Source organism: Aethalodelphis obliquidens, unplaced genomic scaffold (genome assembly GCF_003676395.1).
Source record: "Aethalodelphis obliquidens isolate GAN/ISIS:26980383/991018 unplaced genomic scaffold, ASM367639v1 scaffold37, whole genome shotgun sequence".
Taxonomy (NCBI): domain Eukaryota; kingdom Metazoa; phylum Chordata; class Mammalia; order Artiodactyla; family Delphinidae; genus Aethalodelphis; species Aethalodelphis obliquidens.
This window is the reverse complement of record NW_020837981.1, coordinates 4,341,597-4,360,097: the sequence shown is the minus strand read 5'-3', so window position 1 is coordinate 4,360,097 and position 18,501 is coordinate 4,341,597. Positions and strand designations below refer to the sequence as shown.

General features: G+C 38.1%; 1 protein-coding gene across 3 annotated transcripts in view; it reads left to right on the top strand.

The window, feature by feature from the left end:
• NRG3 (neuregulin 3) overlaps window positions 1-18,501 on the top strand; it is a 1,055,004-nt gene that overhangs the window by 470,682 nt on the left and 565,821 nt on the right. For all 3 annotated transcript variants that reach the window (XM_027129706.1, XM_027129707.1, XM_027129705.1), the window contains exon 2: window positions 10,109-10,238. In XM_027129706.1, coding sequence (XP_026985507.1) covers window positions 10,109-10,238 — 130 coding nt within the window. The remainder of the gene's footprint in view (window positions 1-10,108; window positions 10,239-18,501) is intronic.

Genomic DNA, 18,501 nt, shown 5'->3' with positions numbered 1-18,501 from the left:
CCTGTATTTCTGTTTTTGTGCTAGTACCATATTGTCTTGGTTACTGTAGCTTTGTGGTACAGTTTGAAGTTGGGGGACCTGGTTTCTCCAACTCCATTTTTCTTTCTCAAGATAGCTTTGGCTATTCGGGTTTTTTTGTGTTTCCATACAAATTGTAAGACTTTTTGTTCTAATTCTGTGAAGAATGTCATTGGTAGTTTGATAGGGATTTCATTGAATCTGTAGATTGCTTTGGGTAGTATAATCATTTTTCACAATATTGATTTTCCAATCCAAGAACATGGTATATTTCTCCACCTGTTTATGTCATCTTTGATTTTTTCATCAGTGTTTTATAGTTTTCTGAGTACAAGTCTTTTCACCTTCTTATGCAGCTTTATTCTTAGAAATTTTATTCTTTTTGTTGCAGTGGTAAATGGGACTGTTTCCTTAATTTCTCTTCCTGATTTTTCGTTGTTGGTGTATAGGAATGCAAGAGATTTCTGTGCATTAATTTTGTATCCTGCAACCTTACCAAATTCATTGATTAGTTCTAGCAGTTTTCTGGTTGCATCTTTAGGATTTTCTAAGTATAGTATCATGTCATTGGCAAGCAGTGACAGTTTTACTTCTTTTCCAATTTGTATTCCCTTTTATTTATTTTCTTCTCTGATTGCCGTGGCTAGGACTTCCAAAACTATGTTGAATAATAGTGGTGAGAGTGGACATCCTTGTCTTGTTCCTGATCTTAGTGCAAATGCTTTCAGTTTTTCACCATTGTTATGATGCTTGCTGTGGGTTTTTCACATATGGCCTTTATTATGTTGAGGTAAGTTCCCTCTATGCCCATTTTCTGGAGAGTTTTTTTTTTTTATCATAAATAGGGGTTGAATTTTGTCAGAAGCTTTTTCTGCATCTATTCAGATGATCATGTTTTTTTCCCTTAATTTGTTAATGTGGTGTATCACATTGATTTGCATATATTGAAGTATCCTTGCATCACTAGGATGAATCCCACTTGATCGTGGGGTCTGATCCTTTTAATGTACTGTTGGATTCTGTTTGCTAGTATTTTATTTAGGATTTTTGCATCTACGTTCATCAGTGATATCTGTCTATAATTTTCTTTTTTTATGATGTTTTTTTCTGGTTTTGGTATCAGGGTGATGGTGGCTTCATAGAATGAACTTGGGAGTGTTTCTCCCTCTGCAGTATTTTGGAAGAGTTTGAGAAGTATCCGTGTTAGCTCTTCTCTAAATGTGTGATAGAATTCACCTGTGAAGCCGTCTGGGCCTGGACTTTTGTTCGTTGGAAGATTTTTAATTATGGTTTCAATTTCATTATTTGTGATAGGTCTGTTTATATTTTCTAATTCTTCCTGGTTCCGTCTTGGAAAATTATACCTTTCCAAGAATTTGTCCATATCTTTGTGGTTGTCCATTTTATTGGCATATAGTTGTTTGTAGTAGTCTCTTATAATCCTTTGTATTTCTGCGGTGTCAGTTGTGATTTCTCCTTTTTCATTTCTAATTTTATTGATTTGCATCCTCTCCCTTTTTTCTTGTTGAGTCTGGCTAAGTGTTTATCAATTTTGTTTCTCTTAGAGAACCAGCTTTTACTTTTATTGATGTTTGCTATCGTTTTCTTCATTTCTATTTCTTTTATTTCTGCTCTGATCTTTATGATTTCTTTCCTTCTACTGACTTTGGGTTTTCTTCCTCTTTCCCTATTTGTTTTAAGTGTAGGGTTAGATTGTTTATTTGAGATTTTTCTTGTTTCTTGAGGTGAGATTGAGTTGCTGTTAACTTCCTTCTTAGAACTGCTTTGGCTGCATCCCATACGTTTTGGGTTGTTGTATTTTCGTTGTCATTTGTTTCTATGTATTTTTTGATTTCCTCTTTGATTTCTTCAGTGATCTCTTGGTTGTTTCGTAGCACACTGTTTAGCCTCCATGTATTTGTGGGTTTTTTTTCCTGTAATTGATTTACAGTCTCAGAGCGTTGTGGTCAGAAAAGATGCTTGATATGATTTCAATTTTCTTAAATTTTCTGAGGCTTGACTTGTGACCCAAGATATGATCTATCCTGGAGAATGTTCCATGTGCACTTGAGAAGAAAGTGTATTCTGCCACTTTTGGGTGGAATGTTCTATAAATATCAATTAGATTTATCTGGTCTATTGTGTCATTTAGAGCTTGTGTTTCCTTATTTATTTTCTGTTTGGATGACCTGTCCATTGGTGTGAGTGGGGTGTTAAAGTTCCCTACTATTATTGTGTTACTGTTGATTTCACCTTTCATTGTTGTTAGCATTTGCCTTATGTATTGAGGTGCTCCTATGTTGGGTGCATAAACATTTATAATTGTTATATCTTCTTCTTGGATTGATCCTTTGATCATTATGTAGTGTCCCTTCTTATTTCTTGTAACAGTCTTTATTTTAAAGTCTCTTTTATCTGATATGAGTATTGCTACTCCAGCTTTCTTTTGATTTCCATTTGCATGGAATATCTTTTTCCATCACTTCACTTTCAGTCTGTATGTGTCCCTTGGTCTGAAGTGGGTCTCTTGTAGCCAGCATATATACGGGTCTTGATTTTGTATCCATTCAGCCAGTCTGTGTCTTTTGGTTGGGGCATTTAATCCATTTTCATTGAAGATTATTATTGATATTTATGTTCCTATTCCCATTTTCTTAATTGTTTTGGGGTTTTTATTGTGGGTCTTCTTCTCTTGTGTTTCGCATTTAGAGAAGTTTCTTTAGCATTTGTTGTAAAGCTGGTTTGGTGGTGCTGAATTCTCTTAACTTTTGTTTGTCTGAAAAGCTTTTGACTTCTCCATCGAATCTGAATGAGATCCTTGCTGTGTAGAGTAATCTTGATTGTAGGTTTTTATCTTTCATCACTTTAAGTATATCCTGCCAGTCCCTTCTGGCCTGCAGTTTCCATTGAAAAATCAGCTGATAACCTTATGGGTATTCCTTTGTATGTTATATTTTTTTTCCCTTGCTGCTTTTAATATTTTTTCTTTGAATTTAATTTTTGTTAGTTTGATTAATATGTGTCTTGGTTTTTCCTAGGGTTTATCCTGTATGGGACTCTTTCTGCTTCCTGGACTTGGGTGACTGTTTCCTTTCTCATGTTAGGGATGTTTTCAACTATAATCTCTTCAAATATTTTTCAGACCCTTTCTTTTTCTCTTCTTCTTCTGGGTCCCCTATAATTCGAATGTTGCTGCATTTAGTGTTGTGTCCCAGTAGTCTCTGAGATCGTCTTCAGTTTTTTTTCATTCTTTATTCTGCTCCTAGGCAGTTATTTCCACCATTTTCCAGCTCACTTATTCATACTTCTGCCTCAGCTATTCTGTTATTGATTCCTTTTAGTGTATCTTTCATTTCAGTTATTGTGTTGTTCATCTCTGTTTGTTCTTTAGTTCTTCTAGATCTTTGTTAAACATCTCTTGTATTTTCTGAATCCGTGCTTCCTTTCTAGTTTTGAAATTATGGATCATCTTTACTATCATTCCTCTGAATTCTTTTTCAGGTAGATTGCCTATTTTCTCTTCCTTTATTTGGTCTTGTAGATTTTTACCTTGCTCCTTCATCTGTGACATATTTTTTTGCTGTCTCAATTTTTTTTTTTTTTTTAATGAGTGGGATTGTGTTCCTGTCTTACTGGTTGTTTGGCCTTAGGCTTCCAACACTGGAGTTTGTAAGCTATTGGGTAGGGCTGGGTCTTGGTGCTGAGATGAGGACCTCCGTGAAACCTCAGTCCAGTGAATATTCCTTGGGGTCTGAGGTTTCCTGTTAGTCCAGTGGTTTGGCCTCAGAGCTCCCACCCCAGGGGCTTTAGCTGGACACTGGGCTCGAGAACCAAGATCCTGCAAGCTGCGTGGGGCAGCAAAAAAAAAAAAAAAAAAAGAACAGTAAGGTAAAAAAAAATTAGACTAGGAAACTAACAGATATGTTAGAAAGAATATAAAAATAAAAATATAGATGAATCAACATCTGGAAGGTACGTCAGTACCACAATAGTAAAAAAGAGGCGGGAAAAGAAGAAAAAGGGGGGCGGGGAGAAAGGCCTTTGTTTTGGGGGGCAGGGCCTAAGTAAGGGCGAGGGTTGGGCTGTGGGCAGGGCCAATGCTCAGGACCCACTGGGTTGTAAAAGGCCCTGGGGGTTGTGGGGGGGTGAGGCTTAGGCTCAAGGGACAGAAGGGAGCCAGGCGTGCCCCTCACTCCTCGTCTCAGAGGGCAGGGGACCTCACCTGGGGTCCCAGCAGGCTCCCCAGACCCGAGTGGGCCGGGCAGTTGCCCTCTGCTCCTCTCCCACTCCTCCCAGAGGGCTCCTGTCACCTGCCTCTCCTGATCTCCCCAGCCTCCCTCCTATGCCCCCAAGGACCCATGCGGCATGGATGGGACTTTGGGGGGCAGGCGGGTACCGGCTTGGGAGCTCAGCAGGCTCCCTGTGCCCGAGTGGGCCAGGCGATCGTCCTCTGCTTCTCTCTTGCTTTTCCCGGAGAGTCCCTCCTGCCTGCCTCTCCTGATCTCCCCAGCCTCAGGGGTGCCGATCCTGTCTGGCCTCCACTTCTCCTCCCACCTCAGTCCCCCTACATCCTACCGGTTCCTTTTGGGGTTCCTCCCGTCTCCTTCGGCGTCAGAGTCCCCCACCAGCAGCTGGCAGGCGCCCTACTTGTGGGAAGATGCTAACTCCACATCTTCCCACACAGCCATCTTGACTCTGCCTCAACAACCATATTTAAATAGCTTCTAGCCTGTAAAGGTATTTTGCTAATCCTAAAAGCTTGCATCACCAGATTCTTAACTTAGAGAATTGTCATGTCATGAACTCAGTGGGGGAAGGAAAAAACTGCTTCATGAATCTGACATTTGCAAGTCAGGCATGTGAAGATGGATTTAGGGTCTAAGCTGGGCCTCACCTTTCCTTCCTTAGGTGTTTCTGCTCTTCCTATCTAGAATTCATTTTCCTCAGCCAATTAAATCATGCCCATTCAAGATGTAACTCCAATACCAACCGTTTGGTAAGCCTTTAGAGATAACTATAGCGTGAATTAAGCTCTCTCTTTCTTTGATTATCTACTGCAATTATTATCTGTAATAGCCCATTTAGCACTCTTGTTCCTACAACAAAATCTGTGTTCCCACAGTGTGCAGTGTTGTGCTGGCAACAGAGAAAACCTCTATAAGTAACATTCAGGTTCAAGTCAGTACTTAAGGGGGAAAACCAGTCATTGTTTTAATTCATTAATAAATTAACTTTCATTGCAAAATCTGCAGGGATTTCTGTCTTCCAGCCTTACATTTTCTTCCCGTTTTGCCTTTAATGAATTAACCACCACTAGTTCCCACTGTGCGTTTAATGACTGTACCGATTGCTCACTATATATGCTACATGATGTGGAAAAAATACAGAATTTACAAGCAAAGCTCTCTCCCTGACCTCTGGGGAGAGACCAAAACCCATAAAAATATAAGAAAACACATTAAACTACATATAACAAGTGCCAGATGAGCGGTCTGGATAATTGCACAGCCTTTGTGGTCCCAAGTGAATGGGCACTATTCCTCAAGCCAGCAACTGCACTTCCTTGTCCTGAGACCTTGAACTTTGCTCATGGTGCTTGGAATCCCTATCCTAAGCACTATCTCTGTTCATCTTAAGCCTAACATTCCTTTATCCTTCATGCCATCTCTTTCTGAATATTTTCCCTAATTATTGTTTTTTTCTCCTCCCTTTGCCTCCATTTTGTGGAGTTGATTTTCTGCTCTTCTTATAAAATTCTAAGCACTTTACCTAAAATTGCTTTTGGAACTCATCTCATGGCCTAACTTATAAACATTATTCATATAGAGTTTTTCTTTTATGATGATAAAATGTGCACACTTAACTCTACAGAACATTTAGAAAAACACTCATGTTATAAAAAGATCGTTCTTCTATAAACATCTATTGTGTGCACCTCTGTGTCAGGCTGTCTGTAAGACTGGATCAGTGATGTGAAGACCTGCTCCACCCCCACAAGCTCATGGTCCAGTAAGATGGGAGGTTCATGAGCTGATGTGGTGGGAGAGTGATGCCTGATAATGAGGTACTGTGGAGTAAGGGAGAGCCTTGGAAAACAAATGAGAATTCATGGGAATATTTGGCCCCTTCTAGTTTACTTACTTGGACCTTTATCGATGTAATTTTTTGAAGAGAACAGGGAGCTCTATAACGATTTTATTTACCAGATATCATTCCTAGAAACAGAAGATGCTCCTTGAATTTTAAAACCATGACAAAAGAGTACCGTATACCGTAGCCACCTTAGTGTATTAGACTATCTTAAAAGTGATGCAGTTTTAAAACATAAACACTGGGTTCTGAGTATGTTGGATAAGTTTATAGATGAGAGTTCTATGTCTGATTGTTAAGGTACCCCAAGGATATTTAGGGCCATAAGTTTTATAGTTTGGAGTTAGGTCTTATCTGTTATCTCGTTCTCACAAATGTCCCATGTTTCCCCTTCAGAACAAAGCACTCAACTGGATATAGTAGGCCATACTGTGTCACCTTAGGGCACAGAAAGAAAATCAGGATTATACCTTATTTATTTTTATCTCATTTTTACTTATGCTCTATTTTATATGTTTGTAATATATTGTATATGTTAAACATTAAATGTATACATACATGTACTTATAAGCAGATCTATAAATATTGGAGGCTGTTATCCAAAATTATTACCATCTCTTTGGACTGTGTTTGGTTGTAAGTAATAGAAAGGCTAACAGTGACTTAGACACCGTATACTTACGATTTACCTTACAAAAGTGTGTAGGTGGTCTTAGGGTTAGTATAGCAGCCTAGTGATTTCATTAAGGAATTTTTCTATATTTCCACTTACATATTTGGCATGATGCCTTACAAGTGTAAAATTTCACCTCATGGTGAATTTTATTTACCTTTCCCAACACCTCTGTGATTTTAGGTGAGTAGTGCTATATGGGTACTATATAGTGAAATGCATGGGTAAATTCTTAAGATTTCAAATTTATTAATAACTGCATTTTATTTATCTATAGAAGAATCAAGACTAATATTCTGTTGTCTACTAAATCAAGTTACTTAAAATATTTAATAAGGATGTTCTCTTAGAATTTAGTCAAGTCATTGTGAGGGGTAAGCATGTGGATCTTAAATCTATTTTGGGATTCTCTAAGCTATGGAAATAGAAAACGTGAGGGTGTGTTAGACTTGACATCTCTGTACTCCCCCACCTTGGGCCTTTGCAGAGGCGTTTTACTTGGTTCTGATCCTGTGTACTGTGCTGATGGATGGTAAAGCGATGGAGAAAGTGGTTGGTAGAATAGGGCGGTAACCACCAGAGACAGTTGTCAGATGGAAACTAATTGATTGTGATTGCTTTGCCATTGTATTGCTCTTGGAGTCTGTAGCTTGTTAAAACCACTGATTATAAAATAAGGATGTCCCTTTTTATGCTGTAGTTTATGTTAATGAAAAGCTGTTTTTAGAGGAATGATCAGTGAATATCAATAAATGGATAATAAGAAACTAAAGGAAAACTTAACTGATCACGAATTAATATACTTCAGCGGTCAGAGTAGTAGTCAACTGTGTGGTGGTTCATATTGAATTTTGGCTCAGGGCTCTTGAATTTTAAATATTTCCCATAGAAAGAGAGATTGAGTCTGTGTAACTATTTATCACATACTGTCTTGAATAACAAATCTTCCCTGTAGAGGAGATCTTCTGGAAAACAAACAAACAAACAAAAAATGTGTCTGTTTTGCAGAGCCTTTATTTCATGCCAAAGTATTAACAGGCAAATATTTTGAAGTAGAAAAAATGAGTTCCCATTGTATGATCAAGAAAGAGAAGATTAGAAGTGGATTTTTCAATGCTCACAGTATATGAATAGCATATGAGTAGGGTCTGTGTGAATCTGAAGGCAATGTGATTATTTTGCAATATTTATCAATATTAAAATGACTATACTAAAATAACATTAATGTGAAAGTTATGTCTAACTTTTTATTGTAAGATATACATTAACTTTTAGATGATTATAATGGTATCTTTAATGATCATATCTTTCATCAATGGTGTTTAAACTTTAGTGATGTTAGAGTTATCATATTTTATTTTAATTGGGGCATAGTTGTTTTACAATGTTGTGTTAGTTTCTGCTGTACAGTGGAGTTCCCTGTGCTCTACAGCAGGTTCTTATTAGTTATCTGTTTTATACATATTAGTGTATATATGTCAATCCCGGTCTCCCAGTTCATCCCACCCCCACCCCCTGCTTCCCCCCCCACCTTGAGTTATCAGATTTATTGCAGACATTTTTACTGAGCACCAATTCTGATTAAGGCTCAACCTCTGACCTCAAGGAACTTACAGACTAAAACAGATAAAGGTGTAAACAAATGGTTACTTGCAGCATTGAATACAGTGATACAAGTAATAAAAGGTTCTGGAGGACACAAGGGGAAGATGACATAAGCTCTGAAGAATTGCTGGATGTTATCCAGCAAAGAAAAAGATGGTCCAGGAAGAAGGATCAGTATGATGGTTCCTGGTATTGGGGAAATAGGATGATAGTTGGAAATGAAGTTGTGTGTTTTAGGATGCAAGATGAGGCTAGACAGGCAAAATTCTACCTGGTCTATGTTTTTCTTTGCTCTACTTAGGAATTTGGAGTTCTTCCTATGGGAAAGGGGCCCATTGAGGCTTTCTAGGTTTGGGGAGAACATGAGTGAATTTTCTTTCTGGATAATAACTCTCCCCTCCATTCGGATGGTGGGTAGGAAGAGCCTCATTGTGACCTCCATTTAGTAAACTGGTACAGTGGCCCATGCTGTGGAACATTATTATTAATCTATATCCATGTAAAGGAAATAAAAAGAGCTTACATGCTGAATCATGTATCCATCTTTGGCTTTTTAAATATATGTTTCTTGAATAGTGCAATGAAATTGGTGCTAATATTTTAGTTGCTTAAAACTCTGAAAGAAGAATGTCTACATGTTATAACAGATTTTTCATCTAGTAGAGCGTATATGCTTATTATTAGTTTCATATTTAGGAAGCTGATATGGATATATAACTTAATTTAAAAAAAGTGATTATGATTTAAAAAACACATGTTTAAGAGAATGCTAAAAAATGACAGTAATTTAGTCGTGTTAAATATTTACCAGAATCATTCCTCACATTTGAGATTCTGTTTCAGCATTTGGAACATTTGCATTTTAATTACATAATAAAAGGAAAAAATGGAAGAATAATTGGCTTAGCTATTAGCGAATTAACAGCCATAACTTAAAAAAGATAAAAACACACACACACACAGAAACTGACATTGGTTTCCATAGAAGAGTTACAGTATATGTACATTGATCAGATATTTAATGACGTTTGACAACAGTTACGGGAAGAGAATGTTGTTTCAATCCTTTAATACAACATGTTGCTTAACACTGCAATTAATGAAAGTTGAGATATTTGACTGTAGGGTCATTCAACTTTTACTGGTAATGTGTCCTCTAATGGGACCTGCCTAGAGTGATTCCAATTGTTAAAATCTTGTGGAGAAATAAGACAGTTGGATCCAGTAGTTGTCTTAGTCCTAGCTGCTATAACAGAATACCATGGACTGGGTGGCTTAAAAACAACAGAAATTTATTTCTCACAGTTCTGGGTGCCGGGAAGCCTAAGATCAAGGTGCCTGTGGATTCAGTGTCTGGTTAGGACTTCCTAGTTCATAGAGGGCTATTTTCTTGCTGTGTCTTCATATGACTAGAATGGGCGAGGGAGCTCTCTAGGGTCTCTTTTATAAGGGTATTAATCCCACTCATGACCCAAAGGCCCCACCTCCTAATACCATCACATTGGGGGTTAGGTTTCAATCTATGAATTCTGGGGGGACGCAAACATTCAGTCTATAAAATGGTCATATCCAGTTGTGTTTTTTCAGTACAGTGAAGGTTCCATCCTGTGTGGCTGGAGTCAGTAGCCATAAGAAGGTCTCAGTGCACAGGTCCAGCCCAATGACAGGAGCTGGTGGTGTCAGAATGAACTTCTGACAGCCTTTCTCCGTGTTTCTCAACAGATACGACGACATATTCCACGGAGCGGTCTGAGCACTTCAAACCCTGCCGAGACAAGGACCTTGCCTACTGTCTCAATGATGGCGAGTGCTTTGTGATTGAAACCTTGACTGGGTCCCATAAACACTGTCGGTAAGTCACTGCGGCGACTGGCACTGAGGGCAGGTCCTCAGAGAGGCCTGGAGGTGGAAGGGGGTGCTGAGCTCCAGGAATATGCAATGTGATACATGTAGTCCAGTGTTTGAATAGCAGAATCAATAGTTTTAATGTGGGAAGGAACAAGGCTGGTATCTTTAGTATTTGAGGAAGGAAAACTGAATTAAATTAGACAAGATGTTTCACCTGATTAAGTAAAGGAAGGTTTACTTTTCTGTGTAACGACTTAATAGAAATAATTATTTACTCACTTTAGAAGCCTGTATTTTTGGTGTGGGATTTAGGCACATATACTCAGAAATAATCTCTTCCTGCAGACCTACAGATTGTGGCGTGGCAAGGAAACTGCTCAGCTAAGATCTAGAGTCTCAATGTTTACTGTGAACCAAACCCCAGAGACTGTAACTGTGTCCAGAGAAAACTGCATCTTATTTTGATTCTGCCCTCGTTTATTAATTTCAGTCCTTTTTTTTTTTTTTTTTTTAAACACCTCTGATGATGAAATACTCTCCGGCAAGGTGTTGTAAATGAGATCATAGTCCTGTTATAGTCTAGGTAGAGAACAGGGAAAATTCCCAGTGGAGATCAAGAAGGTGTTTAATGGGTTTTTAGAAACAAAAGTTTAGATAACTGCTAAAAATAAAAACAAGTGGAGGTAAATAGTGGTCTTGTAGACACTGTAGCTTTAAGGCTCCATAGAAGAATCAAATTAGCATCTAAAAAATATTTCCCACCAAGCTTTTATTTCCAGCGCTACCCTGGTAATTTGTTTTTCCTTGCAATTGTATATGCTTCAGTGATCGTATATATCTACACCCCTTTCCTTCTCTTTATTTACTCTTCTCATATGACACAGTTATTAAATTAATTATTCCGAATCATGAAGCATGGAAAATTATGACTTTCTTCTCTCGCTCTTGCTATTATAAAACTTTATTCCATGTTGTTTTATTAAGATGGCACAGAGAAATGTGCCTTATAGTTATGAACTTAGAATGTGTCAGCAAATCCTGCCTGGCTCCACAGGCTAGCTTCAGTTCACAGTGGACAGTGACACAGGTTTGGAAGAGCTGATCAGTGATAGTGGCCGATCTCCGTGAGAGCCACTGTGTATCCTGTCGCCTTGCATCACCATTGACCTGGTGGCTTTCATGTGACTTGGGCAGTGCCGTTACATTGACTTCATTTACAAAAGTCACCACCCATTTCTGTCCTCTGAAAACCTGAGTTGGGGATCAAGGGCAGTGGGAATGGTTCCTCCCCCACATTTCTCTTTTCTTGTTCTGTTTATTAGATCAGTGCAGACACAGGTAGAAAGCACACAGGTAGAAAGCACGCAGGTGACTTGAAGACCTCAAGGGAAAAGCCAAGAATGAGGTACCATTTCAAAGCACGAAGTGCATCCATGCTCTTATTGATGATCAGCTATGTGTTAATGTTACCTTTGTCAGTCCAGTGGCGTCATATGTGGAAGCGGGCAGTGCCGTCGAATAGGTTTGAATTTATAATTGATGAAGGGATGAATCAGAAGCCTTACCTAAAGCAGTGACTTTTGTGATGGTGTTTTACCCCAGGGAAGTTTCAAATCAGGCCCCACCACTATACGCAGGCAGGTCTGATTCATCATTTCAAAAACTGAGAATGTTGAAAAAACAAAAGAATTCCTATTTGTTTTTAACATACAGCCTCACTATAGTCTCTGTTAAGTTCACAGGTGTATTAGTTTGCTAGGGCTGCTGTAACATAGCACTGCAGATTGGGTGGTGTAAACAACAGAAATATATTTGATCACAGTTCGGGAGTCTAGAAGTCTGAGATCAAGGTGTTGGCAGGGTTGTTTCCTTCTGAGGGCCACGAGGCAAGGATCCCTTTCAGGCCTCTCTCCTTGGCTTGAGGGTGGCCATCTTCTCCCTGTGTCTTTTCATTTTCTTTCCTCTGTACAAGTCTTATTCAAATTTCCTTTTCTTAAAAGGGCACCAGTCATACTGGATTAAGGTCCACTCTGATGACCCTGTTTTAACTTGATTGCATCTCTAAAGACTCTTTCTCTAAATATGGTCACATTCTGAGGTACTGGAGGTTAGCACTTCAACATTAGTTATTTGGGAGACACAATCCAGTCTATGACAGTAGATCTCAGGTCCAGAAAAATAATTCTTTTCTTTTGCACATATGTACATGTCTGATTTTTTTTTTTAACATAGACAAGCAGAGATATGTCTATGTTTTGGCTGGAATGATGTACATGTATAATAATTTTGGCCTGTCTTCATATTTCATGCACATTTTAGCACAGACAACCTTTTATTTAACATAGAGTCACAACATAGCAAATCATGACAAAAGACCAGCCTAAGACAGAACTGGAACTCCAATAGGTTAATAAGTGCATATAAATCTCCTACTAGTGCATACGAAGAAATCACACATTGCGTATGTCAGCTATTCATCTCCCAGGCTTTGCTGTGAATAAAAGGCTTACCATTTGTTCCTGCATCAGCCACTTGTAAGAATTCCAGTGTAGTTATTAATAATGTGCCATTTTATACAGTACTCTATTTAAATAGTGTGTTTCATTTATTCTCCTCCATTCGACAAATGTTTATTGAACATCTCCTATCACAAAGGTACTGTTGAATAAATACATACAGATATGAACTTAGGAATTAAATGGCACTGCGCTTTGTAATGCACTTGGAGTAAGTGAAATACTTCATCTCCAGGAAATAAGGAAAACAAGGGAAATGACTTTCGTGTGATTGGCATGCTACCAGGGCTATCCTTCTGATGCATTACTAACTGGATTCTGTTGCAAGTTAAATAAACCACAAGTTAATAGATCAGAGCAGCAATATTAAGGGGTGTACCTGAATTTAGCTCATTAAATAGTTTGCTTTTTACATGTCTCCAAAGATTAAACATTCAAATCTGAGAGAAGTTAAGATTATATATATATATATTTAGTATTTTAAAAATAAATTGCAATCCAATTGTGAATTGAATCAAGATATCTCTTCCATTTGTGAAAAGTCGATCATGCTGAAATGCTTGTTTCCTTGCCGAGGAAGAATAGTAACGAAGCTACCTAGATCATCCCTGATAGAGATCCTGAGAGTGTATGCCCCAAAATGTTAAAAGTGCAAATCTTGGGATAAGGAAGGGAGGTTTCATGGTTTTCTGTTGTTATTTTCTCACTCTTTAGTGCATTTTCAGATCTTTCAAAAGACTGTTTATGGTGAGAATAGAAATTATAGAGCAAGCTGATGAAAATTTAAGAGGAATACCAAGATCATAAAAATAACTGGATAGATTTTAAAGAATAACAAATAGGCAAACTTGGTGTTGCTAAATTTACAATATAATCATTGATTATTGGTTGACTGATTAGGAAACATAGAACCTGGTATGTTGTGGAACTTAGTGTAGAATAAGGAGAGATTCATAAATTGGGGAAAATGAGAGTCTGGTTGTTTGATAAACTTGGTTGACTGTTAGGTAAAACAAAGTTGGAGTTTTACCTCTTCCTTATATACCAAAAGTTGTTCTTAATGAATTTAAGAGTTAATGTAACAAATAAAGTATTAGGGGAAGCAGTAAATAACATGTTTCTTTACATCAGCAATTGAAAGGACCTTTTGAGCAAAAAGCAATGAAAGGAAAAATTAACAGCCTTGACACAACATTGCTTTTTTGATCTGAATATCATAAATCAGAAACAAAGTTGAAAGACAGATAAAGTGTCAGTAAACTGTACAACAAATATGGCAAAGAATTGATATTCTGAAGAAGTCATATAGATCAATAAGAGTAACACTAAAATTGAATCTCAATAGGAAAATGGGCAAAAGAGAGGAACATCCTCTTCCCTTGAAAAGGAATCCAAGTAACCCGTAAGCATGAAAAATACTCAGCCTCACAAAAAAATGCAAATTAACTTTTTTTGTTTGCCTATCATATTTAATGATTTTAAAAAGCAGATAGTTTCGTGAGGGTGCAGTAAAAAAACACTGTCTTATTCACTACTTGAGGGAGCGTATTTTGTTAAACATCTTCTGTAGGTGATGTTTCAACATCTTTGAATTCTTTCTAAGAATTCAGCCTACAGAAATGTATATGTAGATTTATTTTTAAGGATGTTTACCACAGGATTTGTAACAGCAAAACAAACGAACGAAGGAAACCTGAATTTAGATGTCTATATAAATTAGAATATACCTACACCTTGGATGAATTCAGCGTAACTGGAATTTTCAAAATTTTAAGGATGTGAAAATGCTCATTATATCATATTATGTAGAAAAATCAGAATATAAAATTGTAAAGTTGAACATATGATAGCAATCCAGTTCTGAGAAAAAGCTGAATAAAAAGGCTAATCGGATTTACAGCTATTGTCTTCTTTGAACCTTATGAGTTTTCCAAGATCACTACATTGTACATGTATTTCATTTATGTAACATCTGGTTAAGACGCTTGACCCCTGCTTCTCATCTTTCCATTGAGAAAGATAGCGTCCCTGTCTCTGTTAAATCAGGGTCATTATAATTCACTATTATTAGGCTGATAAGAGGACTTTCAATTAAGCCATTCCAGATTAAACACTATCAAGTCCATTAGAATGTGCCTGTTCCTTTTATTAAAAAAATCATTTATGCTCTTTATAATAATGATTTTCCATGCTGAATTCATGTGTTTTGAAACATAAAAAAAAAATGGATTGAGTAATAGGAAGGTACAATGAAGCTGGGTAGGGAAGGAAAGCAAATCACTAGAAACTCCTTGAATCAAAATATCCTGAATAAAAGCAGGATATTCTCTACTATATTTATTTTTATGCCATTTCTAGAAATTTTAAGAACTTTGGGAATGGTGCTATTTGTAGCATATTTCACTAGAGTTGAAAGAGGTAGCCAGTTGTAACTGAAAAGATTGCTAGGCATTTAAATGGGCCAAGTGTGTTTTCAGGCCAAATTAAGTGAAAAGGATGTATGTCTTCTGAATTGAAGTTCATTAAATGTTGTACCAGCCTTGCTGCAAAAATGGATTTTCAAAACGTTGGAAAGGATAGCATTTGAGCTGAATTTGACCTGTGGTGATCATTTTGGAAATCTATCAGGCAATTCATTTGAAGATGCTTGGATCACTTGAAATATGGAACTGCTGGAAAAAGAGGCAAACAGTCCAATAGCAACCACTGCCTGAGGCAATACTTCCATAAAGCGGCTGATGGACTGTGCAGCTAGCTGGGTAAAATGCTCGTAGGAGTTGGTGAGTGGAAGGTGGGGAGCATTTGAAAGGGGAAGAGAGCCCTACCAGGAACTGCTGTTAATCACTGTGTCTAGTTCTGCTTCAGTAGGTTTTGAAATCAAAGTTTCCATGTTTAAGAGACTTGATTGGGCACGATGTAACGATATCCCTATGATATACTGTATAAAATTACAGGACATCCCTGTCAGTGCTTTGCTCCATCACTTTGGAGGTCCATTAGCTCTTCCACTTAAGGCGGGTCCTCTTTATCCAAAGCTTCTCCAGTAAGTGCTCTGAGAGCGGCCACTAATGACTTCCTGTGGTTGTAGCAAGTCGGGATGGAAATGGGGTTTTGGCAGAAGTCCCTGAGCTCCATTGACGGCAGAGGGTGGATGATGAAACGTCTGTAACTCCAAGCGTAGTGTCAGAATCTCTGTAGCGTGGAATTGAATAGCAGGGTAAGAGTCTCAGAAGAATTTTCAAGTTCATCTGATAATTGTTCATGAGAATGTTTGCTGCAGCCCAGATGTAATTTGAGTAATGTGCAACAGCTATGTTCATACCAGGTGGTCTACCGACTGCCCTTGAGAAGAAGTGAGCCAGATTATAACCATGCATCTTTTTCTGCTCTGTGGATGACGTTCGTCAAAATCGTCTTATTAACTCAGAAAGCAAACAACACAGTGAACATAATTTGGCAACTTCATGACACTTAGGCAGTGGTTTACTACTTCTGGTTTAAATTGGTTGCATTCCACCCGAGCTGGTTTTTCTTAGAGGGCTACTGAAATATCAAAGGACTGGGAAAGCACATTTGATAAAGAATAATAACACATCTTTTAGTTAATGGCCAAAGGTTTCTTAACCTTATTTTAATGTTTTCTAACTTGATTGGCAGCTCTCCTTGAAGCATGAAATGGTGTTTCTTGAGGTAGTTGTCAGGATTTGGGTTTTTTTGTTGTATCGAAGAACTGATATACGTTTGTGGTTTTAAATCGCTTCCTTATATGATTTGGGGTAAGAGGTACGTGAGGCAAATGTGGGTGTTCGAGATGAAAAGACTTGAGTTAAAAACTCTACTCGGTTTTATACTGGCTATGTGAGTTTTTTGGCAAGTGATTTAATCAGAACCTTCAGTCCTGTGTTTAAAAAAAGAGAGAGAGAGCCAGACACACTAATACCTGCCCTACAATGTTGATGCAAGAATTGAGAGCAGCAACATATAGAAAAATTCTACATGTATAATAGACAGTATGTATAATAGTTCTTTCCTCTTCCTCCCTTCTGCTCATATTGAAACCTAACAAAAGCATGTGTGCTGGAATCCTGTGAGAGAAATTGAGTGGGTATCATCTCCCTATTTAATTAGGAGACTTAGGCTTAAAAGGGGTAGATCAGTTGACTTGTGCCAGGGCTTCAAGCTGGGTACTCAGAGTTTCCCAGCACACAGAATTCAGCTTTGACCCACCGGTGCAAGTTAAAGAAAACTCACCCAGAAACTTATTTAAAAACACAATGATACCTCATCATGGGCGAGAACACTTTTCAGAATCAAGGATCATTGTAGCTCTTCAAGCAGCAAGTTTAGGAGCAAAGCAGGAACAAGAAGCCACCTTTGGTTAGGGGAATTCTCCCTGTCGACAATTTGTGAAGAGAGGAATCCCCTCTTACTCTTCAGTCCATACAGGCTGAGGGCCCTTCAGGTATCTACTCTACGGCAATGCTGGTTCTGCCACCCTGGGCACCTTCCTGCATGCAGGGGTCACAGTCCTGTTATGGCAGGGACAGTCTGGGAGCTTGCACACACAGTCAGAATGCTGTGATTGCATATGCTGCAGTTCGAGTGGAGTATAGATTATTTTTACCAAGTTTACTTAAACAACTAAGAACATATATCCATAAATATCATTTTAGATAGTGATGGTCTTTTTGTATAGATGTGAACAGTACTAACTGTGGTCCCACAGACCCTGCTGGGCAGGTTCCTCAGGCAAACATTCCAGTGAAAACCTTCTCAGGTCAGGACAATGATGGGTCAGATGTTCTGCCTCATCTTCTGTCGCAGTGAGGGAGTTTGCAGCGCTCTGCCGCACTCTGTCTACTATTGAAAGTTCTCCTGCTCTAGCCTCAGTTTTAGAGCATTGGGCAGCATTTCACATTCCTGAGGATGGTGTTTATTTCCAATTGACTTTGGTCTGGGCATTTTTTAAAAAATATAAAAGATGATTTAAGGACCTGATCACATTGTCTCTGTATATACCAAAGTGTCAGTCTTTGTGTACTCTGATCATTATACTCCCCAAAGGCAAGAGCATCGGCAAATCTACCTGATAGAATAAACCCAGGGAATGTCTCTATGGTGCTTCCTGTGTGTCAGGCACCCATAGCAGCCCTGGAGAGAGCTTAGTAATGACTGAGGCCAAGGGCATTTCTCAGGTTATACAGCGATGGACCCAGGACTCAGACTAAGCAGGCTGACTCCAGGGTCTATGCACTTAACCTCTCCACTAACATCTTTCCTTTAAAATCCTAGTGGTCCAGGAATCCTAAAATCCCAACTGCTTAAAAATAAAACATATAAACTCTGGTTATCTTTCAGGATACCACAGTATTGGTTAAATATATACATATATTTATAATTATATATAAGTAATATATACATATTTAAATTCCCCAACATATTATAATCTGAGGGACCATATAGATTGTCTTCCAAACCCAAAAATGTTTGAGATGTAATGGACAGTTTTAATAATTTCTTCTGTAAAATAAGCATAGACCAAGAATGCCCTGAGCTAAATAGCGTCTATTATTGCTCTAATTTTAATTTAGACAAAACTCAATTTTCTAGAAAAGCAGACCATCATTTGCTATATGTATGCTATATGTTTTTCATAGTATAAATGTCACGATATTACACAACCTCTGTATTATTCCCACTTTCCCCCAGTCAGCTGAGAGCTCCCTGAGTCACTAAGTACCTGCAGGGTCT